Source organism: Eumetopias jubatus, unplaced genomic scaffold, assembly GCF_037043125.1.
Source record: "Eumetopias jubatus isolate StellerSeaLion01/CBP00866 unplaced genomic scaffold, mEumJub1_p1.0 scaffold_7, whole genome shotgun sequence".
Lineage (NCBI taxonomy): Eukaryota > Metazoa > Chordata > Mammalia > Carnivora > Otariidae > Eumetopias > Eumetopias jubatus.
In genome coordinates this window covers 43,022,156-43,043,257 of record NW_028274813.1, presented here as the reverse complement: position 1 = coordinate 43,043,257, position 21,102 = coordinate 43,022,156, and the positions used below count along the sequence as shown (strand labels likewise).

General features: G+C 39.7%; 1 protein-coding gene across 1 annotated transcript in view; it reads left to right on the top strand.

Moving 5' to 3' along the window:
• PELI2 (pellino E3 ubiquitin protein ligase family member 2) overlaps window positions 1–21,102 on the top strand; it is a 207,351-nt gene that overhangs the window by 165,324 nt on the left and 20,925 nt on the right. The window contains exon 3 of the mRNA XM_028111992.2: window positions 6,369–6,470. Coding sequence (XP_027967793.1) covers window positions 6,369–6,470 — 102 coding nt within the window. The remainder of the gene's footprint in view (window positions 1–6,368; window positions 6,471–21,102) is intronic.

Here is a 21,102-nt window from a genome sequence, read left to right as displayed (position 1 = left end):
TAATTTTTTTCTCCTTCTAGTCTAGTATCCCTTCTATTCCTGATGCCAATGCGTAAGGACTGAAAATTGCCCATATGACGTGCTTGGTAGCTTTGCCTCCCTCTGAGAATGCTTCGAATGCCTTCCAGATTCCTTTTATGTGTTAATCTATAAATATGAATTTTAAATACTGATATAAAGCTTTGTTTACATCTCATGTGAAGGATATCACAGTAAAAATACATATTTGCTCAAACCACAGATAGCCGCCTCTTAGCCTGCATTCAGGAGCACATGACACTGCCGTGGGCACCTTAACCCCTGCTCTGTGTGGAGGCTCCGGGCTACCCGCTCTGGCCGCACACCTAATCCCATACCCTTGGGCAGAGGTAAGGGGAATACACAGAGAGCCATAACGTCTTAAGTGGTGAGTTACATGAGACAGACAAAATGCTCGGACACCAATAGGCTTTGAAAACTGACTGGTCCAGTTGCCTTTTGCTGTGTGGTAAATTAGTAGCTTAGCAAAACCCATTCGATTTTGTTCATAATTCTGTGAATTGGGAATTTGGGACAGGGCACACATGGGTCATTTATCTCTGATCCACGTGGTGAATTTTGGGGCAGTTGGAACCAGAGGATCCACTCCCAAGGAGGCTTCTTCGAAGACTCTTATATCTGGGTCTTGGTGCTCTGTGGCTTCCCTCTCCCCACATGGCATTTCAGGCCACAGGACCTCTCCTTGTAGTATGGTGGCCTCTGGGTAGTTAAGCTTCTTCTGTGGGGGCTCGGGACTCCCAAGAGCAAGTGTTCCAGGGTGCTAATGAGAAGCTGTCAGTCTTCTTCTGATCCAGCCTTGGAAGTAGTCCTGTATGTCACTTCTTGTGCATTCTGTTGGTCAAGCAAGTTCCTAAGGGCAACCCAGATTCAATAAAGACAAATTAGATGATGCCTAGTCATCTCTAGAGCAGAAAGCTCTGGTCTGTAAAAGAGCTGGTCGTAAAACTCCTTTGGGGAATAAATCAGTTTTGCCCAACAACTATTTTGTATTCGAGGAGAAAGCCTGCAATGTAACACATTGTTTTTCTATTTGTATTTGATTTTTGCCTTAATGCAGCAAAATCAGTGCTCCTGGCTTTAGTCATGATGATAATGCTAATTGTGCATGGACAACGGTGGCAAGAGAGGGCTGTTTTAAGTAGGGGTGGCTGGAAATCTGATTGTACCTTTGACTGAAATAGGAAACCCAGAAGGAGAAAAAGTTAGGGCCCAACAGTCTAGTGATGCTTTAGACCACAAGGAACAAAATACCCAACTAAAAGCAGCCTTAAAACCCTCCTTTTTCTCTCAGAAGTAGTCTGGAGTAGGTAGTTCCAGATGTGGTTAAACTCACAGATGTCAGGGCTCGGTCCACTTCCCTGAGTCTCTTGGCTTCCTTTCGTGGTGCTCCATGACCACCTCCACTCCAAATATCATGGTACTATTGTAGTAACAGAGAAAGGAATCTCTCCTGATGGCTCCCAGCCTCATGCGGCCCACACCAGAGTTCTCCAAAATCCCACTGGTCAGGGTTGGGTCAGATTTCCACATGCTAGCTTCAGAGCCTAGGAGAGCTGGTATTGGCATTTTCAGGCTTTTTCACAGGAAGCCGGCTCAGCTAGAAGGGAGAAAGGCATTAGGTAGGTAACCAACGATGTCTGTCACAATGATGAATTCCATTTTCTCTCCCTACACAGTTGATAAAGGCTCACTTAGCAGCCTTACAGAGCTTGAATTAGATAGGCTAAATCATAACTGTAATAAATTAGTATTTACTAGAAGCCAGTTAGTGTCTCAGTGGGCTTTTCCCTTCTGCTCTGTGACTGAGAGCTGATCCCACTGCTTCATAACAAATGAATGATTTGATTATTTTCCTCTTCTACAATTTGAATGAAACTCTGTGGCTGTCATGAAGACATGTATCCATCCTGTTACACCTTTCCGGTATCATGACATATTTGATATCTCTGTATGTGCTTTAGATATGTACCTACCGCCTTATAGGAGCAAGAAAATTCTATAGACATTATGAGCCATGTTTGTTTTACGGTCTGGGGGCTCAGAAAAGTCCCTGACATTTAGTCTGAGTTGAACCGGGACAACGAGTTCTAGCTCCCCTGAGTGGCGGAGGCAGGCTGAGCTAAGCAGAGCCTGTGACACAAGTAAAGCTAAGGAAGGAAGAAACTGTCTTGGCTCAGAAGGGACCGAGCTTGGGCAACTGGGATTGCAGGGTAGTGCTTATACACACACTTGTACATTATATCCAGAAGATCTGCAGTGATTGACTATCTAAGCTGGATAAAGCTGGAATCCTTTATTCTGTGGATCTGTAATTGTAATTGTCTAATCTGTAATTGCACAAATGTGATTTTTCACCCCATAAAAATCACATGCCATAAATTTAAGCTGAGGTGTCACTGTGGGTACCTTTGTGAATGAAAAGGAGGGGAGGGGTAGGGAGACCTGAGGAAGGAAGCTCTAAATCTCATCTTCTGTCTGTAGCAGTTCATGTAGTCCTCTGACATTGGTTGAAAGCCTACCGTGCCCTCAGTGCTGGGGATGGAAGAACAGATAAAGGTACTCCCAGTGCTGAGAGAGAGACACACCACATCCCTGCCCTGCCCCCGCCCCCCCAGCACAGTAGAATAGCAGATACGGGAGATCAGCACAATCCACCAGGCAAGCTGGTTGGGCTTGTTTTCCTTACAATTTTAAAGTGCCTCATTTCCAAGTTTGAGTTGGTGTAATAAAAATTACATTATGTTACAGTAATTGTGTTTGAACTACATTACAGTGAGTGCCAGGAGAAGGCCTTACCTACCTTCCTGTATGATATTTCAGAAATAGATTTCAAAGCCACTTGTTACCTTGGGGAAAACTGTATTTCCAAAATACCTGCAGTGATTGACTCAAGTCAGTGAATCTGTAATTTACTAGAAGCTGAATTTCCAAAAGTCCTATTTTAAATGTTAGAAGTGTTGTTGAAAAAACTGGTGCTTCTAACCAGAGAAGAGTGTAATGATGCCTTGGATACTTGTCAGAAAGAAAGCAAAAACGGACTTCAAGCTTAAACTCTCTTCTGATTTCCCCCCCACTGACCAAATTTGGCCCCACTCTTGGCTTTAATATGAACACAAGATCATGTGAGCCCAATTTGTGTCGTCAAGGGCTGTCTGCATCTCTCCATTTGTTTCTGAGGATGCCACCAATGGCCTCAGGGGGCCTGGTTTGGACTGCCACCTTTTGCTCCAAATCCCAGTCCTGGCTTAATTCCTAGTCTTCTGAGGGCCAGCTCTCCACCGTGCTTCTCCTCCCCATGGGTGCAGCCTGACATGCCACCAGCTCTCAGGACTTTGTCCTGGCAGGTCTGCTGTCCTGGCTTGGCACTAACAGAGGGAAATCACTACGAGAACTGGAAGCAATGGAGAGGTTGATGTCACTCCAATTCTGAAGTTCCTTGGCCATCCCTGCCACAGGGGAGTGTACTACCTGTTGGTTCAGAGCCATTCAGTTTCTCCCTGCAGAATCTCTTTTCCCACTTCTCCGTGTTCCGTACATCCAGAAGCTTCCGGAACATGGCCTACCAATGGTACTTTCTTAATCAAAAAGTCTCAGAAAAAGTATTTCCCTAACCCGAAAGTGCTCACCTTTCCTAACCCTGGTCCCATTCACACTGAGCCGCATAAAAAGCCGGCAGAAGTTTGAAGTTGTAAATTTTAAGGGGGCTCACCATTCAAGGTGTCCTGGATCAGGCATACAAGGCTTCCGAGTCCCTGTGCTTTCTCCCCTGTTTGGGAGTGGCCAGGCAGGGGTCAGCCCAGGTTTTGTGCTCCCCTGTACTGTGAGCAGTTCCTGGGTATGGCTTCTCTATCAGTAGCCTCTTTTCATGTGCTGTGGGGGCTTATATTAACCTGAGCCCTTCTCTCAGGAAGAGAGAATAGTTTGAGTAAAACATGTCAGAAGAATTGGATGAACCAAGGACGTAGGGCTATAAAATGGCTATTTCTGGGTGTTTCTGGGAGGGGCGCAGAAGTGTCTGTGGGGTCCCATGACCAGGACTGTGCCAGGTAATGGGATGAGCACAGCAACACCTCCCAGGGCATCAGTTTCCCAGCAAGTTTGGAAGTGTTTGTTTATTTTTTTTTTAAGATTTTTTTATTTATTTATTTGGCAGAGAGAGAGAGACAGCAAGAGAGGGAACACAAGCAGGGGGGAGTGGGAGAGGGAGAAGCAGACTCCCTGCTGAGCAGAGAGTCCGATGTGGGGTTCCGATGCAATCCCAGGACCCTGGGATCATGACCTGAGCTGAAGGCAGATGCTTAACGACTGAGCCACCCAGGTGCCCCAAGTTTGGAAATGTTTAAATGTCAAAACCAGTCAGCATAGGAGGAGAATAAAAAATTACAATAATTTTCAGGTAAAATGTTATAATAGGAGAAACTTCACTGCAGGGTGCTCTCCCACATGTCTCCAAGGTTCAGGTGACTTTCTTCCAGTTAAAGCAACTGTTTGAGAAACACTGTACTTAAGAAGGTACAATCATACAAAAATGTATGACATTTTAAAAGGGCGTTCTGTTATGGCACTTGTGAACTGATTTTGCGGATAGTTCTTATTTTATGTAATATATGTGTCATGAAACTTGTGTTTTGAGTTGAGATATTTGTAAATTGGATACTTTTAAGTGCAATAGATACTTTTTAAGGAAACTGAAATTAGTTTATAAATAATCACCCTGATTGTTAGTTTTATAAGTTTGAGTTTAATAAAATTATTTTTCCTAAAGTGGGTGTTTTCGCTTAACTATAATATAAAAATACCATTAAATTTATCTAACTCAGACCAGTGAAAATTTAAGACTATTTTTGTTAGTGGAGTTTTTTGTTAGTCTAAGAAGCCTTTTGTAGATTTCTGGTCATATTAAATATTTAAATTATTTCTAATACTTGTATTGTCTTAATGAAGCACATAGAACAAAACAGTTCAGTCACAAAGTTCCTCAGGGCAGATGATTAAATAACCATGAGAGTAACCAGGCTAACTTCAAAGTTGATTTGGAATGTTGTACTACTTCTTGCTCTAAGCAATTATACTAGTCAAATATAAATGTTCAGAGTACATTTTCATTAACATGCTTTATATGTCCAGCTACTTCCAAACACTTTCTTGGTCCTCATACAGTGTCATTATTCAATAAATGTTTAATAGAAAGGCTCATTAAAATTTTATTTATTATATTTAATGTAAAAGAGTAGAAATGAAGATAAATTGGGTTGAAGTGGAATGGATAAAATGTAATTGAAATAATTTGGAGTACAATTTAAATAAACTTCGTTAATTTGGAAGTCTTAAAAGTGTGTGACCACAGCTTAAGATGCATTCAAATATATCATTATGAAGAAAATAAGAATATTGTATTACTGGTTTGTAGGTTCTTTAAGAAAGGCTATTAGCTTTAGTCTAAAAATAGAAAAGATAAAATTAACTCAGCTTTCTTTTTTATTAACTTAGTAAATGGGTTAAGCAACTACTTATACTCTGTTATACAGCTTATGTAAATGTTGTATGATCACTGGCTAGAATAATGTATAGATATCCTTACATTGTAAGGATAATGAATAGATATCCTTACATTGTAAGGATAAAAAAATATAAGAACACTTAGATTTTTTTCAATGACTTTTTTTAACCAGATTATAATCTCTGTTGCATGGGGAAAATATAACAAAATGTCATTGACTTAACTGCTGTAGTGTTGAAAAAAAATTTAAAATTTTTAAATAAACCCTATTAATCTAAAAACTCAATCACTGAGTTCAGGTAATATGGAGAAAGTGTATGTTTTTTCAGAAATATTAAATTAAATCTTGCAAACTAGTAAATTAACTTTGATTTGGCTTAAATATTGTTCATACCAAGAGGGTTGGGTAAAGCCACAGTTGTGACTGTTAACTTCTCTGTAATTCAGGGCACACCACAGGGACAGATTCTGACTTTCCTTTTTTTTAAGGTTTTATTTATTTAGAGAAAGAGGGTGAGCAGGGGAGGGGTGGAAGGAGAGGAAGAGAGAGAATCCTCAAGCAGACTCCCCGCTGACCGTGGAGCCCAAGATGTGGGGCTCGATCTCATGACCCTGAGATCATGACCTGAGCTGCAATCAGGAGTCAACCACTTAACCGACTGAGCCACGCAGGTGCCCCAGGGACAGGCTATCACTTTTTTAAAAAAGGAAAACTGTTGGCTTATATTGGTTTTGCTGGCAGAGTGATATTTGTTAACTACAAGAACTGTGATTAAGTTGTTGAAATGAGATTTTACTGAATTTTTATATGTGTTTATTTCATTATTAGGCTATCAGCTGCAAAGGTCAACACAGTATATCGTACACTCTGTCAAGGAATCAGACTGTGGTGGTGGAGTACACGCATGATAAAGATACGGATATGTTTCAGGTAACATCTTTATTTTTCTTTTGGATGCAGTGTCATTAACATGACATCAGTTTCAGGTGTCTAATGTAATGATTCCCTACTTGTGCATATTACAAAGTAATCACCACAGAAGGCCTTTTAACAGTTGCTACCACACAGAGTTACAAAGCTTTTTTCTTGGGATGAGAACTTTTAGGATCTACACTCCTAGCTACTTTCACGGACACAGTGTAGTAGTATTTACTATAGGCACCATGCTGTATGTGACATCCCTGGGACACACCTTTCTTTTCTTCATGGAAATTTTAGCACACTCTCCTTCAGTTCTGCATTTCGATATGTAATCAGAACTAGCCCAGTAGTGTTTGGTGATGTACTCGGTGAAAGAAGTGAGGATAATATAAAAATGAATTCCTGTTTGGGTTCTGAAAGACTAAGGGGGAATCCTTCATTCTAAACTGCAGACAGAAATTATAAAAGCTACATTCTTAGATCTCAATGCAATAAAAATACATATTAATAACAATAATAAAAATTTTAAAAACCAACCACTTTGAAAAGCCATGTTTGAACACTTGAATCAGAAAGGACGTTGATACTGCAGTTATTAGGCCTCTTAAAAAAATTACTATGGGAACATTATGTAGCAAAACTTGTGAGATGTGATTGACCTCATACTCAGAAGAAAATGTAAAAAAAAAAAAATCTAAAGTGCTTTCATTATACAAGGAAGGAGGGAACAAGGAACTAAACATTGGTCTCCAAGAGTTCTCTTTAAAAAATGACAGTATGAAAATACGGAACAGGTTCGTGACTAGCTTTATAATAGAAAGTCCAGAAGTACATCAAAAGAAAGCAGAAGGAAGGAAATAATAACGGGAAAAAAATTCATCAATTTAAGAAGAAAATTAATAATACATCTAAGATTTGGTACTTTAAAACAATAGAAAATTAAAATTAAGGCTAATGAAAAAAGCAAACTCAAATTGGGAACCATGAGACTTTGCATTTCTATATGGAACGTTAAATTATTAAATAAGTGATACTGAAACGTGTCAAAACAGCATCCTAGATATTATCAAAAAGGGCAGATAAGGAGCTCTGAAAAATGAGAAAATATGCTCAACCTGACTTAAAAAAAAAAGAAATATGAATTCAAATCACATAGAGATCTTACTTTTCACTTATTAGATTGACAAAAATCCGAACAGTTTTGTCAGAGATGTGGGGAAACCCTCTCCTAGTCCTATAAATTGGTATGACCTCTGTAGGGCAGTGACTTGGAAGTGCTTGTGAAAAATGAAAAATGCTTACACTCTTCGACTCAGCTCTTCTCTTTCTAAAGCTCTTGTTTCTAGAGATTTACTCCAGAGACACCCCTACATTCATGCAGAATGACATTTTTACCAACTCATTGCTCAAAGCATGGTTTAATAGCAAAAGATTGCTAAGTGAATTTAAATTTAAAAAAATAATAATAGCAAAAGATTGCGAACTATGTAAATGTCATTCAGTAGGGGACCCTTTCAGTAAATTCAGGTACAGCCATATGGTGGAGGGAGGCCTCCAAGGCTATGAAACAGAACAAGAGAAAGCTCTATGTATGGACATGGGAAGAGCTCCAAACATATTTAATGAATTAATATTATTATATTGAGCCATTGGTAATATATTCGATTAAGATTACTTAATCTTCAATGTTATTAAATATATTAAATATTAAATAGTATATTATTATTAAATATTAGCATAGTTAAATGATTTAAATAATGCTTACATGCACTAAAAAGCTCCAAGAGGATAAATAAGACATTATTATTAAAGCAGTTGCCTTTGTGGAGAAGAGGATTGGGCAGGTGGTACACAGGAGGTATTTCACACTATGATTTTTTTCTTAAGATTTTATTTATTTGAGAGAGGAAGAGAGCACAGAGGGAGAGTGGGAGGGAGAAGCAGGCTCCCTGCCAAGCAAGGAGCCCAATGTGGGGCTCGATCCCAGGACCCCGAGATCAGGACCTGAGCCGAAGGCAGACAGTTAACCGACTGAGCCACCCAGGCGCCCCTCACACTATGATTTTTGAAACATGTGAATGTGTTAGCTATTTTTAAAAAAAACTAAACAGGGGCTGAGCAGGGAGCCCGCTTCTCCCTCTCCCTCTGGCCCTCTCCCATGTGTGCACTGTCTCTCAAATAAATAAATAAAATCTTTTTTAAAAATTTAAAAAATAAACAGCCCTAGAGTCATAGTCATAGATGTAGACACAATTATTTAAGTGCCTCAAAAGTAGGATTTATCATATTTAGACAATATTAACAATGGTTTTACTCCTCATACAATTCCATTTTATAATATTCTAAGTATTTTTTCTTCTCATTCTACCAGAGAAAATCCTTTCCTAAATACATATATGCATACACTTCCCTGCTGATAATTTTATGGGACTTCATAATAATTTTTTAATAACTTTCCAAAATTATAAATCTTCTACTGACAAGATTTTTTTTTTACATAGAAAGTTTTTTTACACACGTTTTACCCTAGAGAACAGCAGATTCTCAGCACCAAAAACACATCAAGAAAATTTTTACAATTGTGGTGGTACATTTTTTACCACTTTAAAATCAACCTGACACTGCAGAGGCACCTGTAATTTCATCACTGTTCTGTAGTGACATGTTGTGACAGAGATCGCATACTCTTCACTGTCGTGCACATTCCACTCCCATGGCTCACTTTCTTCCTTCTCATCTCTGCAAGTGCAGAGTGAGTGAAAGATTCATGAGACTCTTAACACGAGATCCATCCTCTTGACAAATGCACAATGCAGTATTTTTACCATAGGCACAGCATTAGACAACACATCTCTTCTGGAACTTCTCCATCTTGGGGCACTGAAACTTTGGAGCTGTTGAACAATGATTCCCACTTCCCTTCACCACCAGCCTCTGGCAACCACCATGCTACAGTCCCTATTTGACTGTTTTAGGTACCTCACATAACTGGAATCCTGCAGTATTTGTAATGTCCCCTTGGTTCATCCATGTTGTTGCATGTGGCAGGATTTCCTTGTTTTGAAGGCTGAATAATACCCCACTGGATGTTTTTACCACATTTTTTTTTTTATCCATTCACCCACTGGTGGACATTCAGGTTGTTTCTATATCTCGGCTGTTGTAAATAATGCTACCATGAACATGGGGAGCAGATCTCTCTTTGAGATCCTGATTTCAGGGGTTTTTGGGGTTTTTTGTTGTTGTTGTTAAATACCCAGAAACAGGATTGCTGAATCACATGGTAGTTTGATTTTTAATATGTTAAGGAACCTTCATACTGTTACAAACTTCTAAATGCTTTTTTTCATACTTTCCATTTCATCATACAGAATATTTGAAAGGCTCAGTATTTAATAAAAGTAATTTTTTGTGACTTCATCAAAAGCATACTTAAGTGAAACTGGCATTATTTTTAACTGCAAGTGCATGGCCACGAACAATACAGTGGCCATTAATACAGTTTGGCGCCACTGATTTGATTTCCGCAAAAGCACATGATTACCATAGCACCATTAGAATAAACGTTAGCACAGTGGAAAAGGCAAATGGCGTGTTTGTATTATTATGAAGGCAATTTTGTCTTCATGGACCTGGTCCTTAGAAAAGGTCTCGGGGACCCTCAGAGGTTCATAGACCACACTAAGAAATACCGAATTATACTATACTAACCTCTTACATTTCATAGCTGAGAAATCTGGGTCTTCGAAAGGAACGGTGACTAGCTACTAAGGGCAGAGAAGGCGTTAGTGGTAGAAGTCAGTTTTATGTCTCCTGAGTTCTACACTCCTACGTAATACCACCTCGACCTCTTTATATGAAGCATGGTAATTCAACAAGCATTTATAGATTTACTAAGAAAACAACACATTTGTCATTTTTACTAAAATAATCTGATTCCACTTGCAAAATAACTAGACATATTGGAGGATTAATATCAGATCACTCTAAGCAGAGTAGAATTAAGCAAACTCTTAGAACGCCCTGAAAAACAAGCTTGTTTTAATTTTTTTTCTTCCTCTTACACGTTTTTATGTCCCCAGCCCATCACTGATAAAGGTTACTGAGCAAAAAGCACTGTACCATTCCTATTTCTCAGGCATGGACCTTGGTGTTGAGGTCTGTTCATTGTAGCCATTATTCTTTAAAATGATTTCTAGGTTAAATGAGCATTTAAAAGCAGAACATCAGACGGAGCCAAAGAAGGGCCTTGTGCTGCCTTTCCCTGGGAAACAGGTAGTAGCTCAGAACTCAGAAATATTATTGCCTAGGAAAAAAGTATCAATTCGATCTGAATTTAAGAGGTGGGTTAAGAGAGAGAAAGTCTGAGTTAGTATAGCAACAATTTCATAGTAGTTATTTTCTAGAATAGGTGTAAATAAAGGACAGAAAAAGTGTAGCTTTTGAGAAAGTAAAATATAAAGAATCATTTATCACAGGAAGTGACAAAATGTTTTACAAGAACCCTAAAGGGAGGTGTGATGCCAAATGCATCCTGATCCTTGGGGTAAGGAAACCAGAAGCTTCAAACATTGCTCAGTTTCATAATCTTCGATCCTGGGTGCTGCTGGACCTTCTGGTTTGGGTTTTTGTTTGGTTGGTTTTTAATGTAGTTGGTTTATACTACTTTTAAATAGTAACATTTTATTAGCACCCACCTAGGTGAGAAAAATATTAAAGAGTATCTACTTTTTAAACAGCTACTTCTTTTTGTTTTTACATTTTTATTTTTATTTTTTCTTTAAATTTTTTATTGTTATGTTAATCACCACACATTACATCATTAGTTTTTGATGAAGTGTTCCATGATTCATTGTTTCTGCATAACACCCAGTGCTCCATGAAGAACGTGCCCTCTTTAATACCCACAGTAGGGTAACCCATCCCCCCACCCCCCTCCCCTCTAGAACACTCAGTTTGTTTTTCAGAGTCCATCGTCTCTTATGGTTCATCTCCCCCTCCGATTTACTCCCCTTCATTCTTCCCTCCTGCTATCTTCTTTTTTTTTTTTTTAACATATATTGCATTATTTGTTTCAGAGGTAAGGATCTGTGATTCAACAGTCTTGCACAATTCACAGCACTCACCATAGCACATACCCTCCCCAATGTCTATCACCCAGCCACCCCATCCCTCCCACCCCCCACCACTCCAGCAACCCTCAGTTTGTTTCCTGAGATTGAGAATTCCTCATATCAGTGAGGTCATATGATACATGTCTTTCTCTGATTGACTTCTTTCACTCAGCATAACACCCTCCAGTTCCATCCACGTTGTTGCAAATGGCAAGATCTCATTCTTTTGATGGCTGCATAATATTCCATTGTGTATATATACCACCTCTTCTTTATCCATATATCTGTCAATGGACATCTTGGCTCTTTCCACAGTTTGGCTGTTGTGGACATTGCTGCTATAAACATTGGGGTGCATGTACCCCTTTGGATCCCTATATTTGTATCTTTGGGGTAAATACCCAGTAGTGCAATTGCTGGATCGTATGGTAGTTCTATTTTCAACTTTTTAAGGAACCTCCATACTGTTTTCCAGAGTGGCTGCACCAGCTTGCATTCCCACCAACAGTGTAGGAGGGTTCCCCTTTCTCCACATCCCCGCCAACGTCTGTCGTTTCCTGACTTGTTAAATCTAGCCATTCTGACTGGTGTGAGGTGGTATCTCATTGAAGTTTTGATTTGGGTTTCCCTGATGCCGAGCGATGTTGAGCACTTTTTCATGTATCTTTTGACCATTTGGATGTCTTCTTTGGAAAAATGTCTGTTCATGTCTTCTGCCCATTTCTTGATTGGATTATTTGTTCTTTGAGTGTTGAGTTTCATAAGTTCTTTATAGATTTTGGATACTAGCCCTTTATCTGATATGCCATTTGCAAATATTTTCTCCCATTCTGTCGGTTGTCTTTTGGTTTTGTAGACTGTTTCTTTTGCTGTGCAAAAGCTTTTTATCTTGATGAAATCCCAATAGTTCATTTTTGCCCTTGCTTCCCTTGCCTTTGGTGATGTTTCTAGGAAGAAGTTGCTGTGGCTGAGGTAGAAGAGGTTGCTGCCTGTGTTCTCCTTTAGGATTTTGATGGACTCCTGTCTCACATTGAGGTCTTTCAACCATTTGGAGTCTATTTTTGTGTGTGGTGTAAGGAAATGGTCCCGTTTCATTCATTCCAAAATTGACTGTCCAATTTTCCCAACACCATTTGTTGAAGAGACTGTCTTTTTTCCATTGGATATTCTTTCCTGCTTTGTCAAAGATTAGTAGACCATAGAGTTGAGGGTCCATTTCTGGGCTCTCGATTCTGTTCCATTGATCTATGTGTCTGTTTTTGTGCCAGTATCATACTGTCTTGATGATGACAGCTTTGTAATAGAGCTGAAAGTCCGGAATTGTGATGCCGCCAGCTTTGCTTTTCTTTTTCAACATTCCTCTTGCTATTCGGGGTCTTTTCTGGTTCCGTACAAATTTTAGGATTATTTGTTCCATTTCTTTGAAAAAAGTGGATGGTATTTTGATGGGGATTGCATTGAATGTGTAGACTGCCCTAGGTAGCATTGACATCTTCACAACGTTTGTTCTTCCAATCCATGAGCGTGGAACGTTTTTCCATTTCTTCATGTCTTCCTCAATTTCTTTAATGAGTATTTTATAGTTTTCTGAGTGCAGATCTTTTGCCTCTTTGGTTAGATTTATTCCTGGGTATCTTATGGTTTTGAGTGCAATTGTAAATGGGATTGCTCCTTAATTTGTCTCTCTTCTGTCTTCTTGTTGGTGTATAGAAATGCCACTGATTTCTGTGCATTGATTTTATATCCTGCCACTTGACTGAATTCCTGTATGAGTTCTAGCAGTTTTGGGGTGGAGTCTTTTGGGTTTTCCACATACAGTATCATATCATCTGCAAAGAGTGAGAGTTTGACTTCCTCTTTGCCAATTTGGATGCCTTTGATTTCTTTTTGTTGTCTGATTGCTGCGGCTAGAACTTCTAGTACTATGTTGAATAGCAGTGGTGATAGTGGACATCCCTGCCATTTTCCTGACCTTAGGGTGAAAGCTCTCAGTTTTTCCCCATTGAGAATGATATTTGCTGTGGGTTTTTCATAGATGGCTTTTCTGATATTGAGGTAAGTACCCTCTATCCCTATACTCTGAAGAGTTTTGATCAAGAAAGGATGTTGTACTTTATCGAATGCTTTTTCTGCATCTATTGAGAGGATCATATGGTTCTTGTTCTTTCTTTTATTAATGTATTTTATCACATTGATTGATTTGCACATGTTGAAACTACCTTGCAGCCCAGGGATAAATCCCACTTGGTCATGGTGAATAAACCTTTTAATGTACTGTTGGATCCTATTGGCTAGTATTTTGGTGAGAATTTTTGCATCCATGTGCATCAAGGATATTGGTCTGGAATTCTCCTTTTTGATGGGGTCTTTGTCTGGTTTTGGGATCAAGGGAATGGTGGCCTCATAAAACGAGTTTGGAAGTTTTCCTTCCATTTCTATTTTTTGGAACAGTTTCAGGAGAATAGGTATTAATTCTTCTTGAAATGTTTGGTAGAATTCCCCTGGGAAGCCATCTGGCCCTGGGCTTTTGTTTGTTGGGAGACTTTTGATTATTGCTTCAATTTCCTTAGTGGTTATAGGTCTGTTCAGGTTTTCTCTTTCATTCTGGTTCAGTTTTGGTAGTTGATACATCTCTAGGAATGCACCCATTTCTTCCAGTTTATCTAATTTGCTGGCATAGAGTTGCTCATAATATGTTCTTATAATTGTATTTCTTTGGTGTATTGTGATCTCTCCTCTTTCATTCATGATTTTGATTATTTGGGTCATTTCTCTTTTCTGATGGATAAATCTGGCCAGGGGTTTATCAATCTTGTTAATTCTTTCAAAGAACCAGCTCCTAGTTTCGTTGATCTGTTCTACTGTTCTTTTGGTTTCTATTTCATTGATTTCTGCTCTGATCTTTATTATGTCTCTTCTCCTGCTGGGTTTAGGCTTTATTTGCTGTTCTTTCTCTAGCTCCTTTAGGTGTAGGGTTAGGTTGTGTATTTGAGACCTTTCTTGTTTCTTGAGAAAGGCTTGTATTGATATATACTTTCCTCTTAGGACTGCCTTTGCTGCATCCCAAAGATTTTGAACAGTTGTGTTTCCATTTTCATTGGTTTCCATGAATATTTAAATTCTTTAATTTCCTGGTTGACCCATTCATTCTTTAGTAGGATGCTCTTTAGCCTCCATGTATTTGAGTTCTCTCCGACTTTCCTCTTGTGATTGAGTTCTAGTTTCAAAGCATTGTGGTCTGAAAATATGCAGGGAATGATCCCAATCTTTTGGTAGCGGTTGAGACCTGATTTGTGACCTAGGATGTGATCTATTCTGGAGAATGTTCCATGGGCACTAGAGAAGAATGTGTATTCCGTTGCTTTGGGATGGAATGTTCTGAATATGTCTGTGAAGTCCATTGGGTCCAGTGTGTCATTTAAAGTCTTTATTTCCTTGTTGATCTTTTGCTTAGATGATCTGTCCATTTCAGTCAGGGGGTGTTAAAGTCCCCCACTATTATTGTATTGTTGTCAATGTGTTTCTTTGCTTTTGTTATTAATTGCCTTATATAACTGGCTGCTCCCATGTTCGGGGCATAGATATTTACAATTGTTAGATCTTCTTGTTGGATAGACCCTTTAAGTAGGATACAGTGTCCTTCTTCATCTCTTACTACAGTCTTTGTTTTAAAATCTAATTTGTCTGATAGAAGGATTGCCACCCCAGCTTTCTTTTGGTGTCCATTAGCATGGTAAATGGTTTTCCACCCCCTCACTTTCAATCTGGGGGTGTCTTTGGGTCTAAAATGAGTCTCTTGCAGACAGCATATCAATGGGACTTGATTTTTTTATCCAATCTGATAGCCTGTGTCTTTTGATTGGGGCATTTAGCCCATTTACATTCAGGGTAACTATTGAAAGATAGGAATTTAGTGCCATTGTATTGCCTGTAAGGTGACTGTGACTGTATATTGTCTGTTTTCCTTTCTGATCTATGCTGCTTTTAGTCTCTCTCCTTGCTGAGAGGACCCTTTTCAATATTTCTTGGAGGGCTGGTTTCCTGTTTGCAAATTCCTTTAGGTTTTGTTTGTCCTGGAAGCTTTTTATCTCTCCTTCTATTTTCAATGACAGCCTAGCTGGATATAGTATTCTTGGCTGCATATTTTTCTCGTTTAGTGCTCTGAAGAAACCATGCCAGTCCTTTCTGGCCTGCCAGGTCTCTGTGGATAGGTCTGTTGCCAGTCTAATGTTTCTACCATCATAGGTTACATATCTCTTCTCCCGAGCTGCTTTCAAGATTTTCCTCTTTGTCTCTGAGACTCGTAAGTTTTACTATTAGATGTCGGGGTGTTGACCTATTTTTATTGATTTTGAGAGGGGTTCTCTGTGCCTCCTGGATTTTGATGCCTGTTTCCTTCCCCACATTAGGGAAGTTCTCTGCTATAATTTGCTCCAATATACCTTCTGCCCCTCTCTCTCTTTCTTCTTCTTCTGGGATCCCAATTATTCTAATGTTGTTTCATCTTATGGTATCACTTATCTCTCAAATTCTGCCCTCGTGATCTAGTAGTTGTTTCTCTCTCTTTTTCTCAGCTTCTTTATTTTCCATCATTTGGTCTTCTATATCGCTGATTCTCTCTTCTGTCTCATTTATCCTAGCAGTTAGTGCCCCCATTTTTTATTGCACCTCATTAATAGCCTTTTTGATTTCGACTTGGTTAGATTTTAGTTCTTTTATTTCTCCAGAAAGGGTTTCTCTAATAACTTCCATGCTTTTTTCAAGCCCAGCTAGTATCTTTAAAATCGTGATTCTGAATTCTAGGTCCGACATCATACTAATGTCCATATTGAGTAGGTCCCTGGCAGATGGTACTGCCTCATGTTCTTTTTGCTGAGGTGACTTTTTTCGTCTTGTCATTTTGTCCAGAGGAGAATAGATGAATGAAAGAACAAAATGCTCACAGGTTAACAATGTCCCCAGAAAATATACTCAAAACAAATCAGAAAAGACCTGAAACCAGGGGAAAAGAAAAGAAAAGAAAGAGAAAAAAAAAGAAAAAAGATAAAAACAGAACAAAACAAAACAGAATATGATCAAATATGATCAGGCTGGTGCATAGATCAGTGCCACACACTAGATTTTCGGTGTATTTTGGTCTGTTAGAAGAAAGTGCCTCCTAAAATTTTAAAGAAAGGAAGACTTATGTATGTACAAAATAAGGGTTGATACAAATGAAGGGATGGAATATGAGTGTAAAGATGAAAATTATAAAAAATTTTAAAAAAAGGAATTGATAAGGTGTTTGAAAAAAGAAAGAAGAGGATTTTAAAAAAAAAAGAAAAAAAGGAGAGAATGTGATCAGGCAGGAGACTAGAACAAAGCCATACACTAGAGATTTAGGGTATGTTTTGATATGTTAGAAGAAACTGTATGTCAAAATTTTAAAGAGAGCACAACTTATATATATATGCCAGAAATAAGGGTACCTACTATGAAGGAATAGAATATGACTCTAAGAATGAAAAATAAAAATGTTTTTTTAAAAAAGGGATTGATAAGATGTTGGTTGAAAAAGGGAAAAAGAAAAATTCAAAAAAAAAAACAGTTAAAAAAATTTTAACTTTGAAAGACTAATGCGTCATGGTAAAAAAGCCATGAATTCTATGTGCAGTATTCCCGTAGCGCTGGAGTCCTCCCTTTCTCCTTGATCGGTAAACTTGGTCTTGGCTGGCTGTTCGTGCTGATCTTCTGGGGGAGGGGCCTGTTGCCGTGGTTCCCAAATGTCTTTGCTGGAGGCGGAATTGCCCCTGCCCTTGTCAGTCCGGGCTAAGCAAGCTGCTCGGGTTTGCTCTCAGGAGCTTTTGTTCTCTGCAAGCTCTCGGTACAGCTTTGGAGGACGAGAGTGAAAATGGCGGCCTCCCAATCTCTACCCGGGAGGAGCCGAGAACTTGGGGCCCCGCTCCTCAGTGCGCCCCCAGAGAAAAGCAGTCACTCCCGTCTCCCCGGTCTCCACCCGCACTCCGTGCTTACCTGGCCTGTGATCGAGCGTTTCTATCTCTGGCACCCGACCCCGTGTGGAGTCTCCAAACCCTGCAGTTCCCTGCGGTGCACTCCCACGCCGCTCCTCCCGGGGGAGGAAGGGGAGTCTCCCCGGATCTGTCGCTTGTTGGGTCCCTGCTGGAAGAGCAGTGGCCCGACTAAACAGTTATTTCTTAAAAAATGATGCCTGTCTCTCTCCCAGGGTTCAAGGTCACTGTCCTAATCATCCATTCATCAGTTTCATTTCTTGAGCACCTGCTGTGTATCATCTACTCATCTAGTTCCTGGAGGTAGGCAGCCCCTCTCGTGGTGCTTGCATTCTGGAGGAGGAAAACAGACCACCAAATAAGGCAGAAGTAACAGCAAGTGCCAAGGGCCCCAGGCAGGAGCAGGGTGAGGGAGGAGGTCAGTGAAATGAAATGAGCTTGGAGAGGTGGGGCCCGTAAGCCAAGTAAAAAAAATCGGGGTGTTAAGCACGGGAGAGATATAATCTGATTTACATTCCTTAAAGATAACTTCAAGTACTGTCTAGACAAGAATGGAAGCAGTGTTTGGAAGGAGTGTTGACGGGCAGGGTTAAACGTGGGTGTGGAGGAAAGTAAAGGATCAAGGATAATTCTTTGGTATTGATTTCTAGCTTTAGCAAATTGGATGTCAGTCATTGATTGACCTGGGGAATCTAGGGGTTGAAGAGGAGTCCAGGTTCTGTTTAGAACATCTTACATTTTGAGATGCGTGTTAGACACCCAAGTGGAGATTGGGCATGCAAGTCTGAAGCTCTAGGTAGAGCTAATAATGGAATTTGATGAAACTACCTAGGGAGGGAACAGAAAGCGCAGGGAAGGGTTTGGCTATTTGCCAACTAGCCTGTAAGAGTTTCATTATTCTGATACCAGGTACAGGTATGCCAGGATATGGATTATAAGCCCTGGAAACCTCTGCAAGAGTGGTGTCAGTGCAGCTCTGGGGTAGAAACTCCCACTGGGTGGGCTGAGGAGAGAAGTTAAGGGGATGAGTAAGGAAATGGGAGGGTAACAACTAGTGACAGGTTTAAGGGACATACTGCCACTAAGTGAATCAGAGAAATGGGGTTTTGATTTGGATTTCCCTGATGCTGAGCGATATTGAGCACTTTTCGTGTGTCTGTTGGCCATTTGGATGTCTTCTTTGGAAAAATGTCTGTTCATGTCTTCTGCCCATTTCTTGATTGGATTATTTGTTCTTTGGGTGTTGAGTTTGGTAAGTTCTTTATAGGTTTTGGATACTAGCCCTTTATCTGATATGCCATTTGCAAATATTTTCTCCCATTCTGTCGGTTGTCTTTTGGTTTTGTGGACTGTTTCTTTTGCCGTGCAAAAGCTTTTTATCTTAATGAAATCCCAATAGTTCATTTTTGCCCTGGCTTCCCTTGCCTTTGGCGATGTTTCTAGGAAGAAGTTGCTGTGGCTGAGGTGGAAGAGGTTGCTGCCTGTGTTCTCCTTTAGGATTTTGATGGACTCCTGTCTCACATTTAAGTCTTTCAACCATTTGGAGTCTATTTTTGTGTGTGGTGTAAGGAAATGGTCCAGTTTCATTCTTCTGCATGTGGCTGTCCAATTTTCCCAACACCATGTGTTGAAGAGACTGTCTTTTTTCCATTGGACATTCTTTCCTGCTTTGTCAAAGATGAGTTGACCATAGAGTTGAGGGTCCATTTCTGGGCTCTCTATTCTGTTCCATTGATCTATGTGTCTGTTTTTGTGCCAGTACCATACTGTCTTGATGATGACAGCTTTGTAATAGAGCTGGAAGTCCGGAATTGGGATGCCGCCAGCTTTGCTTTTCTTTTTCAATATTCCTCTGGCTATTCGGGGTCTCTTCTAGTCCCATACAAATTTTAGGATTATTTGTTCCATTTCTTTGAAAAAGGTGGATGGTATTTTGATGGGGATTGCATTGACTGTGTAGATTGCTCTAGGTAGCACTGACATCTTCACAATGTTTGTTCTTCCAATCCATGAGCATTGGATGATCGTTTTTCTAATATTCATTCTGATTGTACTTTTAAAAAGTATCAGTGGCAAGTTGAAATTTAAAAAACAAATTGGTCCTTTTATCCCCACAGAGTCACAGAGTTTGAGAAGCTCCAGAATGTGTTTGGTAGCTGATGATAAGATCTAGTATTCTAGAGAGAGAAACGAATGATTCGGGAGAGAGAGGAGACACTGTCAGGAACAAAATTCTTGGGAAGGGAAGAATACTGAGACCCCAGGCATCAAGAGAGATTGGTCTTGGGTAGGAGCTGCAATATTCCATCCTTGTCATTAGAAGGAAGTCAGAAAATAAGGCTACAGATGCAGGGATAGGAGTAGCAGTGGTCCAGAAAAGATGACAGAGGCCCCTGCAGCCACTGTGTGCCATCTTAGCTGTACTGAATTGGACTGACAACCAGACAAACCCAAACTTCTCTTGTATATGAAAAATATCACGGGCTGAGTGATGCTGTGTGTGCAGTGTCAGTAGAATCCTCCCTCTGGCTACGATAAGAATATCAGCACTGTACGATTACCAGATGGAATTCAGAACCATCTTGGTTGTCTACATGGCTGCCCTTAAGATAATGTAGAGTTGAGCAACCCTCAGTTTGTTTCCTGAGATTAAGAATTCCTCATGGTGAGCGCTGTGAATTGTGCAAGACTGTTGAATCACAGACCTGTACCTCTGAAACAAATAATACATTATATGTTAAAAAAAAAAAAGAAGAAGAAGAAGAAGACGACGATAGCAGGAGGGGAAGAATGAAGGGTGGGAAATCGGAGAGGGAGACGAACCATGAGAGACTATGGACTCTGAGAAACAAACTGAGGGTTCTAGAGGGGAGGGGGGTGGGGGGATGGGTTAGCCTGGTGATGGGTATTAAGGAGGGCACGTATTGCATGGAGCTCTGGGTGTTATATGCAAACAGTGAATCATGGAACACTGCATCAAAAACTAATGATGTAATGTATGGTGATTAACATAACATAATAATAGAAAGAAAATGATATAAAAACACAATTTTATTCTATGTAGGTACCTACAATAAAAATAATAATGCTTTAAAGCCAAAAACAAGAAAAAGATAATGTAGAGTTGATCCAATACCCAAAAGGATGGGTTCCAAGTTTTGCACGTCAGGTGAGTTTTCAGTAGAAAAGTGGCTTAGTTTTTTTTTGTTTTTGTTTTTGTTTTTGTTTTTTCTTGCAAAAGCACCATGAGGTTTATATCCAAAAGTATGAAATTATACTGGCGCACCACAGGTTAGATTTAAGTGGAAGTGAACTGATAAACAACTCAAACATGACCAGTCAGATAGGTATCATGACTTGAAATAATCGATCCTAGCAGTATGTTCCAGTTGGAATAAAATGTCATGTGTTACAGTCCATTTCTGTTAACTCATCAAAACATTAATATATGGCCTTTCCCGAAGAGAGTAATCTTTGTAGACAGTAACAGTTGTGTGACATTCTACTTGAGCATGGTTT